This window comes from Fusarium fujikuroi, chromosome FFUJ_chr04 (genome assembly GCF_900079805.1).
Source record: "Fusarium fujikuroi IMI 58289 draft genome, chromosome FFUJ_chr04".
Taxonomy (NCBI): Eukaryota; Fungi; Ascomycota; class Sordariomycetes; order Hypocreales; family Nectriaceae; genus Fusarium; species Fusarium fujikuroi.
In genome coordinates, this window is record NC_036625.1 from 2,936,343 (window position 1) to 2,951,335 (window position 14,993).

General features: G+C 43.3%; 7 protein-coding genes; 4 read left to right on the forward strand and 3 right to left on the reverse strand.

Moving 5' to 3' along the window:
• Positions 1 to 61: 61 nt before the first annotated feature.
• FFUJ_14739 (related to ZRT1 Zinc transporter I) lies at positions 62 to 1,219 on the reverse strand (the record flags this gene model as incomplete). The annotated part of the gene is made up of 1 exon (XM_023576707.1): positions 62 to 1,219. The coding sequence occupies one exon, from the start codon at positions 1,217 to 1,219 to the stop codon at positions 62 to 64; it is 1,158 nt and encodes a 385-aa protein (XP_023429816.1).
• A 1,284-nt stretch (positions 1,220 to 2,503) lies between these two features.
• Positions 2,504 to 4,216, reverse strand: FFUJ_14740 (uncharacterized protein; the record flags this gene model as incomplete). Its single annotated transcript, XM_023576708.1, has 1 exon — positions 2,504 to 4,216. One exon carries the CDS (start codon positions 4,214 to 4,216, stop codon positions 2,504 to 2,506), a length of 1,713 nt encoding a protein of 570 aa, XP_023430023.1.
• A 479-nt stretch (positions 4,217 to 4,695) lies between these two features.
• FFUJ_14741 (related to hydrolases or acyltransferases (alpha/beta hydrolase superfamily)) lies at positions 4,696 to 6,003 on the forward strand (the record flags this gene model as incomplete). The annotated part of the gene is made up of 1 exon (XM_023576709.1): positions 4,696 to 6,003. The coding sequence occupies one exon, from the start codon at positions 4,696 to 4,698 to the stop codon at positions 6,001 to 6,003; it is 1,308 nt and encodes a 435-aa protein (XP_023429817.1).
• A 673-nt stretch (positions 6,004 to 6,676) lies between these two features.
• On the forward strand, positions 6,677 to 7,039 carry FFUJ_14742 (uncharacterized protein; the record flags this gene model as incomplete). The annotated part of the gene is made up of 1 exon (XM_023576710.1): positions 6,677 to 7,039. One exon carries the CDS (start codon positions 6,677 to 6,679, stop codon positions 7,037 to 7,039), a length of 363 nt encoding a protein of 120 aa, XP_023429818.1.
• A 2,673-nt stretch (positions 7,040 to 9,712) lies between these two features.
• Positions 9,713 to 10,747, forward strand: FFUJ_14743 (related to peroxisomal short-chain alcohol dehydrogenase; the record flags this gene model as incomplete). XM_023576711.1 has 3 exons in its annotated part: positions 9,713 to 10,144; positions 10,265 to 10,493; positions 10,548 to 10,747. The coding sequence occupies 3 exons, from the start codon at positions 9,713 to 9,715 to the stop codon at positions 10,745 to 10,747; spliced, it is 861 nt and encodes a 286-aa protein (XP_023430010.1).
• A 465-nt stretch (positions 10,748 to 11,212) lies between these two features.
• FFUJ_14744 (related to feruloyl esterase B precursor) lies at positions 11,213 to 12,802 on the reverse strand (the record flags this gene model as incomplete). Its single annotated transcript, XM_023576712.1, has 1 exon — positions 11,213 to 12,802. The coding sequence occupies one exon, from the start codon at positions 12,800 to 12,802 to the stop codon at positions 11,213 to 11,215; it is 1,590 nt and encodes a 529-aa protein (XP_023429819.1).
• Positions 12,803 to 13,432: 630 nt separating this feature from the next.
• Positions 13,433 to 14,543, forward strand: FFUJ_14745 (related to aliphatic nitrilase; the record flags this gene model as incomplete). XM_023576713.1 has 4 exons in its annotated part: positions 13,433 to 13,608; positions 13,657 to 13,972; positions 14,022 to 14,145; positions 14,191 to 14,543. 4 exons carry the CDS (start codon positions 13,433 to 13,435, stop codon positions 14,541 to 14,543), a joined length of 969 nt encoding a protein of 322 aa, XP_023429971.1.
• Positions 14,544 to 14,993: the final 450 nt, after the last annotated feature.

Genomic DNA, 14,993 nt, shown 5'->3' on the forward strand with positions numbered 1-14,993 from the left:
GAATACAAATGACCATTATTCTAAATTCTGCTTCCATCGAGTATAGAGTGATTGTCAGACACTAAGCCCACTTTCCAACCAGAGCCATGATTCCAGCGCCCAGGAAGAGGCAAACGATCATGAATCCCAGCCTGACCTTGTCATTCGTCCTCTCACGATTGAAGAGAAAGTCTCTAGCAATCATCTCCACAAATCCAGTATAAATGAGAATTCCAGCAGAAATAGAGTCGAAAATACCGTTGACCATATTAGCAGTGTAGGAAGAGTTGTCGTACGTCTTTCGGATACCGAGACCAATTGCAATGGCGATAGGAGTTGTTAAACCGTAAGCAAGACAGAGAAGCCATGGCATGCTGCGAAGTCGGTTGGGGAAGGGAATGGCACTAAGTCTAGCTCCAATACCGAGGCCTTCGAAGGACTGATGGAATACAAGAACGGGGAACAAGGTGTCGAAGTCAGATGTATCTGCGACACCCAAGTTCAGACCGATGAATACACTGTGAAACAGGACACCAAATTCGAGGATGAGGAAGGCTGCGATTTGTGTCTTGAATGCAAGTTCCGTCTCTTCAGAATTTCCATCAAGGTGTTGAAGTTCCTTAAAGTCTGCATAACCACCACGGTGCTTCTCTGAAGTAGCCGCCTCTGTATCGTCTTGGCCATTGATCACAAGCCTTCTCGAGTTCGAGCCGTCATCAGAGTGTTGCTGATGTCCATCTCCACCGGCAGTAGTAATAGTATCCTCAACTCCAGAATCATTATGCTGAAGCCCATAGCGAGACTGAACATAGTAATCGGCAAGAAAGTCGAACAGGAAAGTGAACATCGCTGCCGAGAGAGCAATAGCAGGTGGCCAAGAGTATGTAGACCAACCACCAGTCATACCAACACAAGATGCTGGTCCGATCTCCGAATAAGCAGGATCGAGCAGGTGGACGAAAGCAGTGGCGATGATGACACCGGAGCCAAAGTATCGTGCAAAGAGGTAGACATAGAGTGGAATCTTGAGACGTGGAATTCGAGTGGCCACAACAGGGAAGAAAGTGACTGCTGTTGAAACGACGAGAATTACAAATAGAGAGCCGATTCTGATACCGAGGGGGCCATCGTATTGGTTTCCAGCAGTCGTCAGGAAGCAGGTAATGAGACCTTGATCAGTGATGGACTGGAACTCAGTGAGGTTGACCCTCTCTGGGTCAAAGTTCGTAGGTCCTGACATTGCTCACCAACAGAGTATGGAAAATAAAAACAAGCGATGCAAGGAAGCTTAATCAATGAATAACAGGAATGCGAAATACCGCATTGGAGCCGAGGATATCGGAGTATATATAGCTCATCCTGTCGCACAATTAGACTTTTCAAATACGCAACCTCTCAAACAAAAGGTCTATCGTAGACAGCCGATATTGCCGGTGACTTGCCGTTTTGCCGTGTTTCTCGGAGGAATAGAGCAATTCGTAGAAAGGGTTGTCGTGATTTAAGTACTCGTGAACCTTGATGGCTATGAGCTAAGAATGGCTTAGTTATCTTAGACTCCGTATTGGGTTATCAAATCGGATCTCGGCACGGGTTGTCTGACCAAGTGCATGCTAACGGGAATAACGGTTGAAAATTTCAATGAGTGATTATTTGAGGACCTTTTTGGGTCCTGAGTGAGATGACGGTATTTGATTTGATCAAGAAACCATATTGGCTAAAGGTACTTGGACCGGAAAGTCAGGACATGAGGCTGAGGGGGCCGAAAGTGGCCAAAGCCAAGGTTGAAATGAGCAAACGACCTTGATAATAAGTGACGTATCAATATCAGGACATAGCTGCATACCAAATTTCATTAGCTCAACTGATTGTCTGCCAAAACTCATGAGACACAAAAGGCATTTCGGTACGTTCCAAAGTCCATGGCCCAACGAGTCGAAGCCTGCAATCGAAATGCGCGCCAGAAGCCCAAATAACCAGAGGAAGGTAGGCATTTCGAATTGAATCCCTGCGCATCATGTCTAATACGCCAGCAATGCCACGTGCAGACTCTCATATCAAGGGCTAGCTGATATGCATAACGTTCGTGATCAACGCCAGATGCTACCTTAGCATTGGGCCTGCAATGTAGCCTGTACTGAGCCTCATCCTCGGACCGAAGCTGATTGAGTTTATGTAGCGCCAGGATGTTTAATCCCCATAATCGGGCTTGCATCTCTACCAAAGGAGGTCTAGCGCCCGGCGAATGTCTGACGAAGCCAATGAATCCATATTCGGTTCACCTTGTTTCCAGATACATCTCACATATGAAGATGAGTTGTTCTCGTCAAGCATGTTCAGAAATGGGAATGTCTGCTCTTAGCCAATGCACACAATTACAACATCAGCTGAGATAGTCTGCAGCTTCAGTCTTTAATACTCTGGTCGGCCACTGTTAGCGAATTCGACGGTAGCGTCTTGCATAATCTCTTAGTCATGGCACCTTATGCAGTAGAGTAGGACCTTATTGTGGAGCGATTTTTTCTTATTACAAAATGCTGATAGTCCACAGCTCTTTTTGCACCTTAATTGAGAAGGTTTTGGCTACTGATATTGCATCCACTGCTTGCAAGCTATGATCAAGGTCAACTTTCCCTTGATGGGCTCTCCTTTCCGATATGCCCCCAAATATGGGCCTCATCGAGTAGATGGATCGAATAAACTGACTTGCTATCCATCTCTTCTGCTCTTCCCTCAGAAAACTTGGCCGGAGCCAATTACTACTCATGGATATATCGACGACATAGGATAAGACGCTTATTGCATGGACCTGGCCGTGTAGTGTGACATGTCGCGAGTGATCAAGTTTGGACACGTACTGATCACTTGCTTTGAATCGCAGATATCCTTCATCATCGACAGGTAGATCATGATAACTAGGGTAAATGACATCTGAACTTCCCGTTGAGAGGATATCAGTGGAGTAGTTGCAGTTGCCTAGGTAGAATGGGATACTAAGACATATAGCATCAACAAGCTCTTGGACTCTGAGTTGATTGGACGTCCAGAACATGGCATACTCCGAAATTCTGTTGTCATCATAGATATGGTGAGCCGCAGATGGTACTGAGGACTTAGCAAGTTGGTCCTTGATGTCCTCTAGAATGAGACAATAGATACGCCATGCATTCCAGATATTCGCAACTTGTATGCTTGGGTATATGTCGCAAGCGCCACGATATGAAGGAACTGATGGGTCGAGATCGATGCCGCTTTGTATCCGCCGTGGATACCAACTCGCTGGTATCTGTTTTAACCAGGTCCGTAGCTGAGTATCCAAATCACGAATTTGTTGCCGTAGTTTGATGTCGGGAGAAGAGAGGTTGTTCAGGGGTGACATATCGCGGAAGGTGTGTTGGAGATCTGCAATAGATACTCCAATCATATCAAGAGACGAACTCGGGTTCATCGGCAAGATCGGAGCAACCTCAGTCTTGATCCAATCAAGGTCCTTCGTCGGTAGTCGTCTTCTGTTCCTCACGGAAACTGATACCCTAGAGTGGAGAAGATTGCCAACAAGGTGAGCATAATACTTTGAGTTCTTAAAACAATCCTCTCGCTGCAACAACAAAGTCAAAGCGCCCTCGCGATGTGCGCCATGAGCTCTGGCTTGGCCAGATACGGCTGATAAGGTGTCGTGCATCTGGAGGACAAGAGCCGCCAGTACAGTTGCATCACGTCCCCGTTCGTTGGGTTCTTCGGTCGCTTGGTGAAGCCGCTTCAAGGCTTTCACCAGAAGCTGGTAAGGAAGGGGACTCGAAGGGGGCAGCTTGCCGATCATGGACCAGATTTTGATTGACGTAGCTGTCACTGCCGTGCTCAAAGCTGAATCATGTCGCTCGGACGCTAGAGCAGGACGGACAAACTCCAGGAAACCCCTTGTCGATTCCAGACTTCGACCGACATCGGTAAAATATGTCAAAAAGAATGGTACAGCAAGATCTTGCGGGTGATGCGATGGTACTCGGATGATAGTCCTCTCAAGCGACGATTGTTTCGTATGTTTGCTGACGCGCATTACAACCGCTGAATCCGCTCGATATCGCACAGTCTCATCCTTGAATCTCAGCCCGCGCGTCTCATATCCCGTGCACTCGATGCCAAGCCGAAGACACGCCTTGCACCAAGGTTTCCTCTCATCGCACTTGACGCGGCGCTGTCTGCATGTGACGCAGCCTTGCGAGGCCCCTCGATTGACCATGACGCGGTGGAGTATTGAGCCAACTGAACGTAGTAGAGTTTTGCGATATTTGCATTAGATGATCGTGATCACAGGGAGGACATGGTTCTTATGCTTAATTTTGTCGTATTTAGTGGAATGCTGACATGAGCAATACGCGAGAGCCTCATACGTCGTCCTGGCGGCTGTGTCTGGCGATCGTTACTTGATAGGGCTAGACTTTGCGAGAGACGCATAAAGTGGAGGCTGCTGACGGAATCAAAATTATTTCCGTCACCTTTCATCGCTTCATGATTCTCTTTCGAGACTTTACTCATCATGATTTCAAAAATGATTTCCCAGACAGGCCGAAGGATGCGTCAATTGCCAAGATGAGCACCAGCGACAAGCTGATTCAAAGACGGATATAAAGCCCAAAGACCATCAGCAAAAATTTGAAACTCATCACAACAATCATCAATCATCAACTTCTTGATAACACAACTCCAATCATTCTAATTATGAAAGCATCTTCTCTCTCTGCTCTCTACGGCTTTTTCGCAGTTCTTAACGCAGGAACTGCAAGTGCCAAAGACAAAGAGGACCCCATTCTGTTCCTCAGCGAAGACGACAGCTTCAACTTCGATATCCTTACCGGTCTTGGTCAAATGGCCAACGACGGCGCAGACGTCAATCCCGTTCTGAGTGTTGCCGAAAGGATTATCCCAGGCGATTTTGAGAGCTACATCAATGAATGGTTCGAACTTGCAAACAACACCAAGACCCAAGCTCTTGACCCCAAGGTTGCCTACGACCCTATCAATGTCAGGGCGACTTGGTTCTCTGTGTCGAACTATTTTCGCCGTGCTGATGCTTATAATCGCGCCGACTGGGATGATCCTCGCATCAACGGGTATTGGGATGAGCAGCGTGCTGCCTTCGATAAAGCCATTGCGGCTTTGCCCGTTCCAGCGGAACGAGTTGAGATTCCTGCTGGTGATTTCAACGTCTCTGGAATTTGGTATTCTCAACCATACCAAAACAACCAGACCAAGCGACTCCCCACACTCTTGCTCACCCAGGGCTTCGATGCTGCTCAGGAGGACTTGTACGCAACTGTCGTTGCTCCGGCACTAGCTCGCGGATACAACATTTTCTCTTTCGAAGGTCCAGGCCAGCCAACTGTTCGTCGAGAGCAAGGAGTTGGTTTCATTCCAGACTGGGAACGAGTTGTGACTCCCGTCGTCGACTATATTCTCTCTCAGAAATCTGCCTTCGTTGATCCCAAGAAATTGGTGCTGTATGGTCACTCTTTCGGGGGCTATCTCGCCGCCCGTGCTGCTGCGTTTGAACCTCGCCTTACTGCCCTTATGCTAAACGGCGGCATCTGGGATGCTTACACTGGATACGCCGCTCATCTTACCCCTAAGCTTCGCAAGCTTCTTGAGTCCGGTGATAAAGAAGCATTCGACGATGCCATTAGCAAGATTCAAGACGATCCAGAGATCCCCACCACCACCAAATGGGGCATCCTACAGGCTCTCTGGTGTTTCAAAACCAAGTCCCCCTACGAATTCTTCCAGTTGGCCAAGAGCTACAACCTTCGCGGCGGCATCACAGACCGTATCCAAATGCCAGTTTGGATCGCCGACGGAGAATTCGAAACACTTCAATCTGGACAGTCTAAGCCTGTTGCCGAAGCTTTGGGAGATCGCGCTGAACTTCACATGTTTAATGGTACTGCTGGATATCATTGCCAGACTGGTGCTCCTCAGGAATTTGGTCGAGTGATTTTTGCGTGGTTGGACAAGGTCTTGAACAAGGATTAGGTGCCATCGTGGACGTAATGGTGGTGGAAGGCAGCGTGATTCTATGCACTTAGGTGCCACTATCCATGCTCAGTCTCCTTACCGCCTTTAGGCCACTTGCATTATCTCAGGCTTTTAAGTCAGTTTTGTTCCTTTACCTTTTTCTCTAACTTTAGCCACTCTCTGAATTTATTTCCATATGTTGCTTCTCATAATGATTTGTATCTTGCCGTCACCAAGGATAAACTTTCAGCCTGAAAGTAGGCCTGCTGACACATGATATCTCAGTCAATTACATCGGCTGTCATATTATTCCGTATCTGATTGTTCACAAACTTCCATGTAAGAGTGGTACGAGGTGTGAAGTATGATGTGACGGTCATTTCGGGTTGAGTCCAGTTGCATGCATGCGTGGTCCAGCGGTTTTCCTGATTCGGAAACATGTATCGGAAAGTAGCACTCCGAATATCCTCATTCAGACACAAATTTCGATATCAAGTCCTGTGACGGAAGATAGCCCTGAACAGAGTATCACGTCAGCGGGCTTTAACCCTCCCATAGACGTTGAATACTAGGATATATAAAGCACGATCAAAAACCCTCATCGAGCTTCAACTTGCTCAACTTAACACCGCGTTTAGTATCCAATGAAAAGACTAGCAATGAAGGTAAGTCGCCCATAATTCTGTCGAGGATGCCACCTAAGTTCAAGAAACAGATAGCAATCCCAGTTACCATCTCACTGTCCCTTGCTGGTGTCTTTGCCCAGCAGGTCTTAGTTGAAGAGTGGCTTAGTGGAGATTGTAATGGACGACCTTTCATCACTGCCAACGTCTACGGAGGTGCCGATGGAACCTCATGTGTCAACGTCGAGCAATTCCCAGCAACCAACATCAGAGTTAGTCTTGTAAAGCCTTGCAATGAGGGAAAAATCCCCGTCATCAAGGTTTCCAGCGTTGAATGCGCGCTGTTTGAAACTGAAATAGTTCTGAGTGCAGATGGGTCCTGCAATTCTGTAGACTTTACACCTTGGGCTTATGAGATCTCGTGTAACTAGTTACGCATACTTTAGGTACTCGTTGAGGAAAGTGCACGATGACCAAGAGGATAATCGCCATTTACTTTACAGGTTTCGAGCTGATCATGCCTAAGTTAGATTTGATTCAGGTCAGCTACTTAACTCCGTCATTAATTTCACATTCTTTAATTTGAGCTCATTCAATCTTACTTCTACTACCATGCAATACCCGATAATGTTGACAACAGGTCTGCAAGAGACCAATGGAAAAGCCTTGGTAACGTCAGATATGGGGAAACCGGCTACCCCTAGAAACCGGCCACCCTCTATAAAACATTAAGAATAAGATATTATTAAAAATATAATTAATTAATTATTACTATATTTTTCTCATTAAATAAAATTTATATTAATAAATATTTAAATAAAATTAAATATAAAGATCTTTAAATTTTATTTTTTAAATATATTTTAATATTCTTTTTAATTATAATACTTTTTATATTTATTTATAAGCCTTTAAAATTACTAGAACCTTTATAAATTTAGTATTTTTATTATATATAACTTTCTTTCTCTTTTTTAATAAATATTCTTTTTATTTTAACTATATTGTTATAATTTCTTTTCTTTAGTATTTAATAAAGAAATTATAACTATTTAATTAATTACTAATTTTATAGAAAAGTAGCCTAATAGCTAGATTATTAGAGATAATACTTAAGATAGCTTAAAGGACCTAATAAAGCTATATAGATAATTAAGGTATTATTAGAAAATAGGAATTCTTTCCTTTTATTAAAGAAATAGTTATAATAATAAGAGCTAGTATTTTAGGAGTTTAAATAACTATTAGGTTTATTAGAACCTTTACTAAATTAACTGGCTATAATTTAGTTACTTTCTAGCTAATTAAGGCATTTAATTTTATAATAGTTTCTTTTTAAGCTTTATTATAAATATATAAAAAGGTAATCTTATTAATATAGCTTAAATTAGTAATAAAAGTAAGATTTAAGAGAAATTTCCTATATGCCTTCTTTAATAATTTAAAGACTGTAATATTTAGTAATTAAAGAATATAAAAAAAGTATACTAAAAGGAAAAGTATAAATATATTATTATTATAATACTTAAATAAAAAGTCTTTAATTATATAACTTTTATAACTATTAAAAATAAAAAGATAGAATTCTTTTAGGTTTTTAGGCTTTATTAATAAAATAAATACTATTTTAAGCTAAATAAGTACTATATAGTTATTTATCTAGCCTTTCTTACTGCTAGTAAATTTTTAGGCTTTTAGAAAGTCTAAATTCTTTAGAAAATACTATTATTAAACTATTTTCTTTTTAAAGATTATTAAAGGTCTTAAGATATTTTTTATTATTAAAATATACTTAAGGATTATAATTTAAGACCTTAAACTAGGCTAATAAATAAGTATTAACTTTTTATCTTTTAATTTAAAAAATAGACTATTTAATTCTATCTTTTCTATTATTTTAATTTTATTAATATTATATTTATTTTTTTACTTAACTATTTAAACTGTAGGTATTAATAATAATATAAAAAAGGCCTTAATAAGTTTAGTAAAAGCTTTATTAAACCTTTTAGAATTTATATATTTACTAAATAAAGTCTTTACTTTTTTATTTCTATTTAAAAAAGCCTCTAATTAATATTTTCTAATACCTTTTAGAAAGCTATTATATATTACAATCTAGCTTATAAAGTATTAGACCTATTAATATAATATAGGATATTTTAAGTTAGTTTAAACTATAATTTAATCTTTTAGACTTCTTTTCTAAATAGTTAAGAGCTTTTATTTAAGTTTATAAGCTTCTTTTAGTATTATAGCCCTTTTAATATAGGCTTAAAGTATTAAATAGTTTATATTATAAGCTACTGCAGTTTTATTTATAGAAACTCCTTTTAAAACTATCTAAAGAGTAATATATATATCTTTTTTAGTAAATTTTATTATTTTAATTTAATTAATACTATTTATAAGTCTATATAATTAAAATTGATAGAGTTATAAATTAATTAAGATATTATAAATTAGGTAGTTAGGTTAAAAAGCGGGTGGCCGGTTTCTAGGGGTAGCCGGTTTCCCCGTATCCGACGTTAACACGTTAGCTGCTAGTGATATGGCCAATGCTCTCAAAGCTGAAAAGGTCATATAACTATATCACAAGTAGTAGCTACTTCGCCAAGGTTGATAACATCGTATCGAGTCTATATTACTCCGTTGTCTAAAATACGAGCTCCATTGTTGGATTGGCCGGACAAATCTATCAACAAAACTCCGCATGAGGCTGGGGCAATCCCGCATCGGAGTAATGGCTTGAAAATACGAGCGGCGTATCCCCATTGGCTCACCCTTATTAACAACGTTGAGAAATCAATTGCTTTCAGCGGATATCAGGCAGCCACCGAATGATCTACGCAGTATCTGTAAGTAGGTTGTGAGGCTCACCTTTCCAGAGAGTGCAAGCAAGCGGGTATGCTTTGTAATCAATCTGCATTACCAACTCATCTACTGCCTCTCATCACACCAACAGCCCCGTGTGAACATGTCACAGTATTATAAATATCAAGCTTGGGCATGTATTCGATTCACCTAGAATTCATTCATTCGAACAACCCGACTCATCCTGCCCCTTCCTGATCGGAGTTATATGTCACAGCATCTTATTCATCATGAGTCTTCCCACTTTGAACAAATACCACAAAAAGCCCTATCAGGCAATTGACCCTGCTCTCCCTGTCCTCCAACAGACAGGTAGAACAGTCATTGTCACCGGAGGCAACAGTGGCATCGGATATGCTATCGCTCGCAGCTTTGTCAAAGCGAATGCTGCCTGTGTCATTATTCTTGGACGTCGCAAAGATGTAGTTGCATCTGCGGTTGCCAAACTACAAGAAGAGGGCTGCCAGTTTGGCAGTGGTACGGATGTACAAGACCGCACTTGTGATATTTCTGACTTGAAATCTACCGAACACCTCTGGAAGTCACTTGAATCAGAGGGAACTTTTGTCGATGTCCTAGTCTTGAGCGCTGCAAGCTATGGCGCTACCGAGAAAATTCTTGATGGAGGTCTGTCCAAGGTCTGGGGTGAATTTGAGTCCAATGTTCGAAGCACTCTCGATATGACAGAGCGGTTTTACAAGCAAAAGGCGGCAGACCGAGGCCAAACCAAGGCAAGATAGCTTCACCTTCATTCCAAGCTCTCCTATGCTCACAATAGGCAGTTTCTGGTCAATATTTCAACCTGTGCGACTTACATGTGGTCAACAATGGGTGCTGACCGCCCAACGTATGGGCTGACCAAAAACGCGAGCACTCTCCTCCTGCAGCAGATCGCACAGGATACCAAGCGCACTGATATGCAGATTGTAAGTTTTCATCCAGGTGGCATTTTGACCGACTCTGCGAAGAGGGTTGGTGGCGATAGCCTGAAGGGCCTTGTCTTTGACGATGGTAAGTACTCCCAGGACTCCTGATTCAAGCGTTCAACTAACAAAGGTTCGATAGAAAACCTTCCAGGCCATTTCTCAGTCTGGGCAGCAACGCCTGAAGCCAGCTTTCTTCATGGCCGCTTCGTCTGGGCTAATTGGGACGTTGATGAATTGAAGACTGGCCCAGTGCGTGAGCAGATTGATACTGATGAACACTTTCTCAAGGTTGGCGTGGAGGGATTATCTGAGAAGATGGGGGGTATGATTATGACTTAGTTCTGCAATTGGTATCAGATCTCAAATATGCTACTTATGGTGGTCGCCTCTCCCTGTCATTTGTTTTCAGATGTAGGATATTCTCAATATAGCCAGAATGAATCACTGTGGGCTTCTTAAACTAAAATGCCACTCGCTTGCGGCCTTACTGTTAGCACGCGTCTGGGACAGATACACTGGTTTACGGTTATAGTAAGTTACTAGATTACGAAATTCGTTTCGGGAGGAGGTACCATATCTAATTCGGCAGTAGGGTCTCATTAAGATTGGACTTTCCAGGTGTTCTTTCCCACTTCAGATTTTCACATGTATATAGTCACTGCTGCAAAAGTGATCAATAAACTTCGATGATTTGCAGCTTTCTAACACTACTAAAATAGGTATTGTATAGCTATACTGATAGCGTAGCAGGTCTGGGCGAAGATTATGCAAAGTAGCATGGCCGTGGTCCCTGAATTAATGTCCTTATGGGGCGCAAAAGTAGTTCTTGGAGTCATTCGCGTCTCCCCTACCCTTGTATCTTGCCACTTCAGGATAATGACATATCTTTCGTGAGAACTGGGTCAGTGCGTCTGGCTCCGTATGTGCGTCCAGGGCATGGGGAGGCTTGTCGTCTTCAACCCAAGCCAGCAGTGCACCAAACGGATCTGTTGGTACAGCACCAGCGTTTTCACCAAAACCACAATGATCAACTCCAGGAGCAAGAAACAGGCGAAGAAAGTTGCCCAGACCCCCACCTTTTCCCTGTGACTGAAATTTCTTCTGCACCTCTTTAAAGTATCGGATACTATCCTGAGGATAGATCAACTGATCACTTAGACCATGCCAGATAATCATCTTTCCGCCCGCCTTTTTGAATGGGTGAAGATTGGGATCTGATGAATCCGTGATGTGACCAAACCTATCTCGGGACACTGAAAACAGCTTTTCGAACCCATCGATATTGAGATGTGATGTGTCGAATCTCGGGTCTGCTTTGACGAAGTTGCGCACCCATGTATCAGCAACAAAGAACGGCGCACCAGTAATTGTGCCATTCACGATCTTGGTAGCAGCCAATGCAGCAAGCGACGCACCCTTAGGCATTCCGTACCACAGAGTGTTGCCTCTTGAGCCAGTTGGTCCTCTCCATATCTTGCCAACTGTTGAGGCAGCGAGTTGGCTGATCACTGTGCTCTCATTCCCGCATTCAATCTTGTGGCCGACCAGGGTGAAAGGGTTGAACTCGCAGGCAAACGGCTCTGTAATAACACCATCTGCGACGCCGTCCGTTCCATCGCACGATTTTATGGCTGCTGATACAAAAGCAGCTAGCTCACAAGTCGACGGATAATAGTTCGCGTCTCTCATCACAACTTGAGGCCAAAGCTCTGCGATGACATACTCCGACCAGTAAATGGCGGGGGCCCCAGCAAGAATTCCATCGAAATCATCCGGATACTGCTGTGCTGCCGCCAGTCCTTGACGTCCGCCGGTAGAACAGCCATGGAAATATGCCTTTTCAGCTGGGGCCTTGTAGAAAGAAGCTGTAACTGCCTTGCCAACAAGTGCCATGTCGTGGACAGATCGCGAAGCAAAGTTCTTTAGGAGACCAAAATTGACAGTGCCATCAGGCTTTAAGGCCCAATCTGACGGATCGATTGGATTCCCACTGAGACCAGCATTGGTGGAAGAAACAGCGTAGCCTTGAGATGCAGGGAGAGCAAGATCAAACTGACCAAGCCCAGCTGCCCAAGCACCGCCCCCAACAGCGAGATAACGGGAGTTCCAATTGTTAAGCGGTAGCCACGTCTGCACGAGAACGGTATCATCTTCATTCCGATGAGACAGGGTGACATTTACTTCACAGATGTTTAGATGTGTGACATTTTGAAGTAACGTTGGGGGAAGTGCAGGAACGGAGTGGCCGCGATAGATTCGACTTTCGAGGGATCTGATTATAGCACCTGGTACGATCGGGGGAGTTATGTCGCTGCACGATCCAACTGGCTTGGCTGAAGCAGGTCCAGCGAGAGCACCAAGGCCAACAAGGGTGAAAGAGATAAAAAGATTCATTTAGAACTAAGTATTCAAGCCGCTCGGTGGCGATACTGATTTACTGCTTGCGTATGCACCAGATTTATAGATCCAGGCCTTGTTTCATCTCAAACCGACAAATGAGCGCCGTCGGCAGTTCTAGCAAAATGCTCCTTACTGTGATTTCTTTATTTTTCCATACTTCCAATACAACAAAACGAATCTGGGCCAAGGTACAACATAGCTTTCGGCAGAATGAGTTATTGATTCCTCATGTTCTATGATGGCTCTTGGCACATATACGAGCAAAACACCCTCAATGGCTAAGATTAAAGCTCAGCGCAGTTCTTCAACGGAGCCTCCAGGATTCCAATGGTCGGCCAGTAGATTAAAGATGGTTAGCCATCCGTTGGTCCCCGAATCTCACGTCAGATGAGTCCATGCAGAGTCTTGCGCTTTTCCGTGGCGCAAGAAGAACGAACCAATCAAAAAGGCTTGCTCGTATTCACATTCGTGGACAAACGTTGTGACTGATCTAGTCCGAAATGCGAGTAACGATAGTAAGTATCACGCTCGTCTCAATAATATTGCTTAAAACACGTAGAAATAATCTCAACGGTACTGCCCATTTGCTAGCAGCCCACATCTGATTCAACAAGTATTCTTATCATGTCTGTCACGACAAGTCTTATCAAAGCAGCTGTTGTTCAAGCTGAACCAGTCTGGTTTGACTTACCTGGTACTGTTACAAAAACATGCGATCTAATCAAAGATGCCGCTTCGAAGGGAGCGAAAATTATTGCCTTCCCTGAGCTTTGGTTACCAGGTTATCCTACATGGATCTGGTAGGCATCGTGTTCCGTGCAAAAATTACTAAACTGACTCTCGTTCAGGGCCCGTCCAATGGATCTTGAGATGGTCGTCAAATATACCAAGAACTCATTGAAAATCGATTCAAGTGAAATGCAAGACATTAAGTCTTGTGCAGTAGACAACAATATGGTTGTTTGTCTTGGGTTCTCTGAGCGAAGCGGAGACTCTCTCTACGTTGCTCAATGCATAATGAACAGCAATGGTAAAGTCGTGATGACAAGGCGCAAACTCAAACCTTTCCATGTCGAGAGGACTATCTTTGGTGATGGGCATGGCCCCTCACTTGACAATGTTGCTCTTACTTCTGTTGGGAGAGTTGGGCAATTATCCTGTGGAGTATGTTTAGGCCCAGTATCTAAGTGTTGTGCAAACTGACACCCTCTAGGAACACTTCAATCCCCTGATCAACTTCAATACTTTCTCCCAAGGAGAGCAGATTCATTGTGCGGCATGGCCCTGCGTGCCAGCTCACTCAGGCGGACCCGAACCATTCTCCATGTCCGATGAAGGTGAGATCAATTCTATCCTCTAAGACCCATCTAATCGATGTATAGCGGTAGCAGCCATCTCTCAGGTCTACTCTATCCAAGCCCAGTGCTATACACTACACTCTACAATGGTAATCTCACAGCCGTCCATTGACATGATGGGGACAAAACAGGCACCAGTTTTTAATGTCCCTGGTGGAGGAAACGCGAGGATATTTGCACCAGACGGGCGACAATTGACAAGCGAGCTGCAAGCAACAGAAGAAGGCATAGTAGTGGCAGACTTGGATGTGAATCAAGTGACTATGCATAAAGCAATCCTTGACACCTGTGGACACAACGGGAGACCAGAGCTACTATGGCTGGGCCGGGATAATCGGGCAAAGTCGGCAGTTCGAACAGAGAGAGACATTTCATAGAAGTGTTTATTATCTCAACGCTTTTTTCCCTAATCTTTAGTCACTCTAAGCCTAAACAAAAGGATCATTCAGATAGATTGTAGAGTATTACATGATTGTCGAAAGAGTAGTCATTCAGCTTCAGAAGGAACCTCTAACTAGATCAGCTCTATTCACCTATTTGAACCATGCCTCATCATCGTGCTTTTCGGTGCTTCCCTACCCATTGGCATGAAGTTCTATTTCTGGCCACTTATTAGTTTTTGCTCACCAATGTCGTGAGAGGAAGCAATAGTCGACTAAAACACGATTTGGAATCCAAGTCAATCTCGAAAGCGTAATATATCTCACGTAAGACTTGTTCCAGGCCACTTTCGGCAATTAAAGGATGTAGGTACGATGTAAAACTGGTTTTCGAAGCTCACTTATACGAGGTTGGCCTTACCATTGGTCGATCATTAACGTCATTTA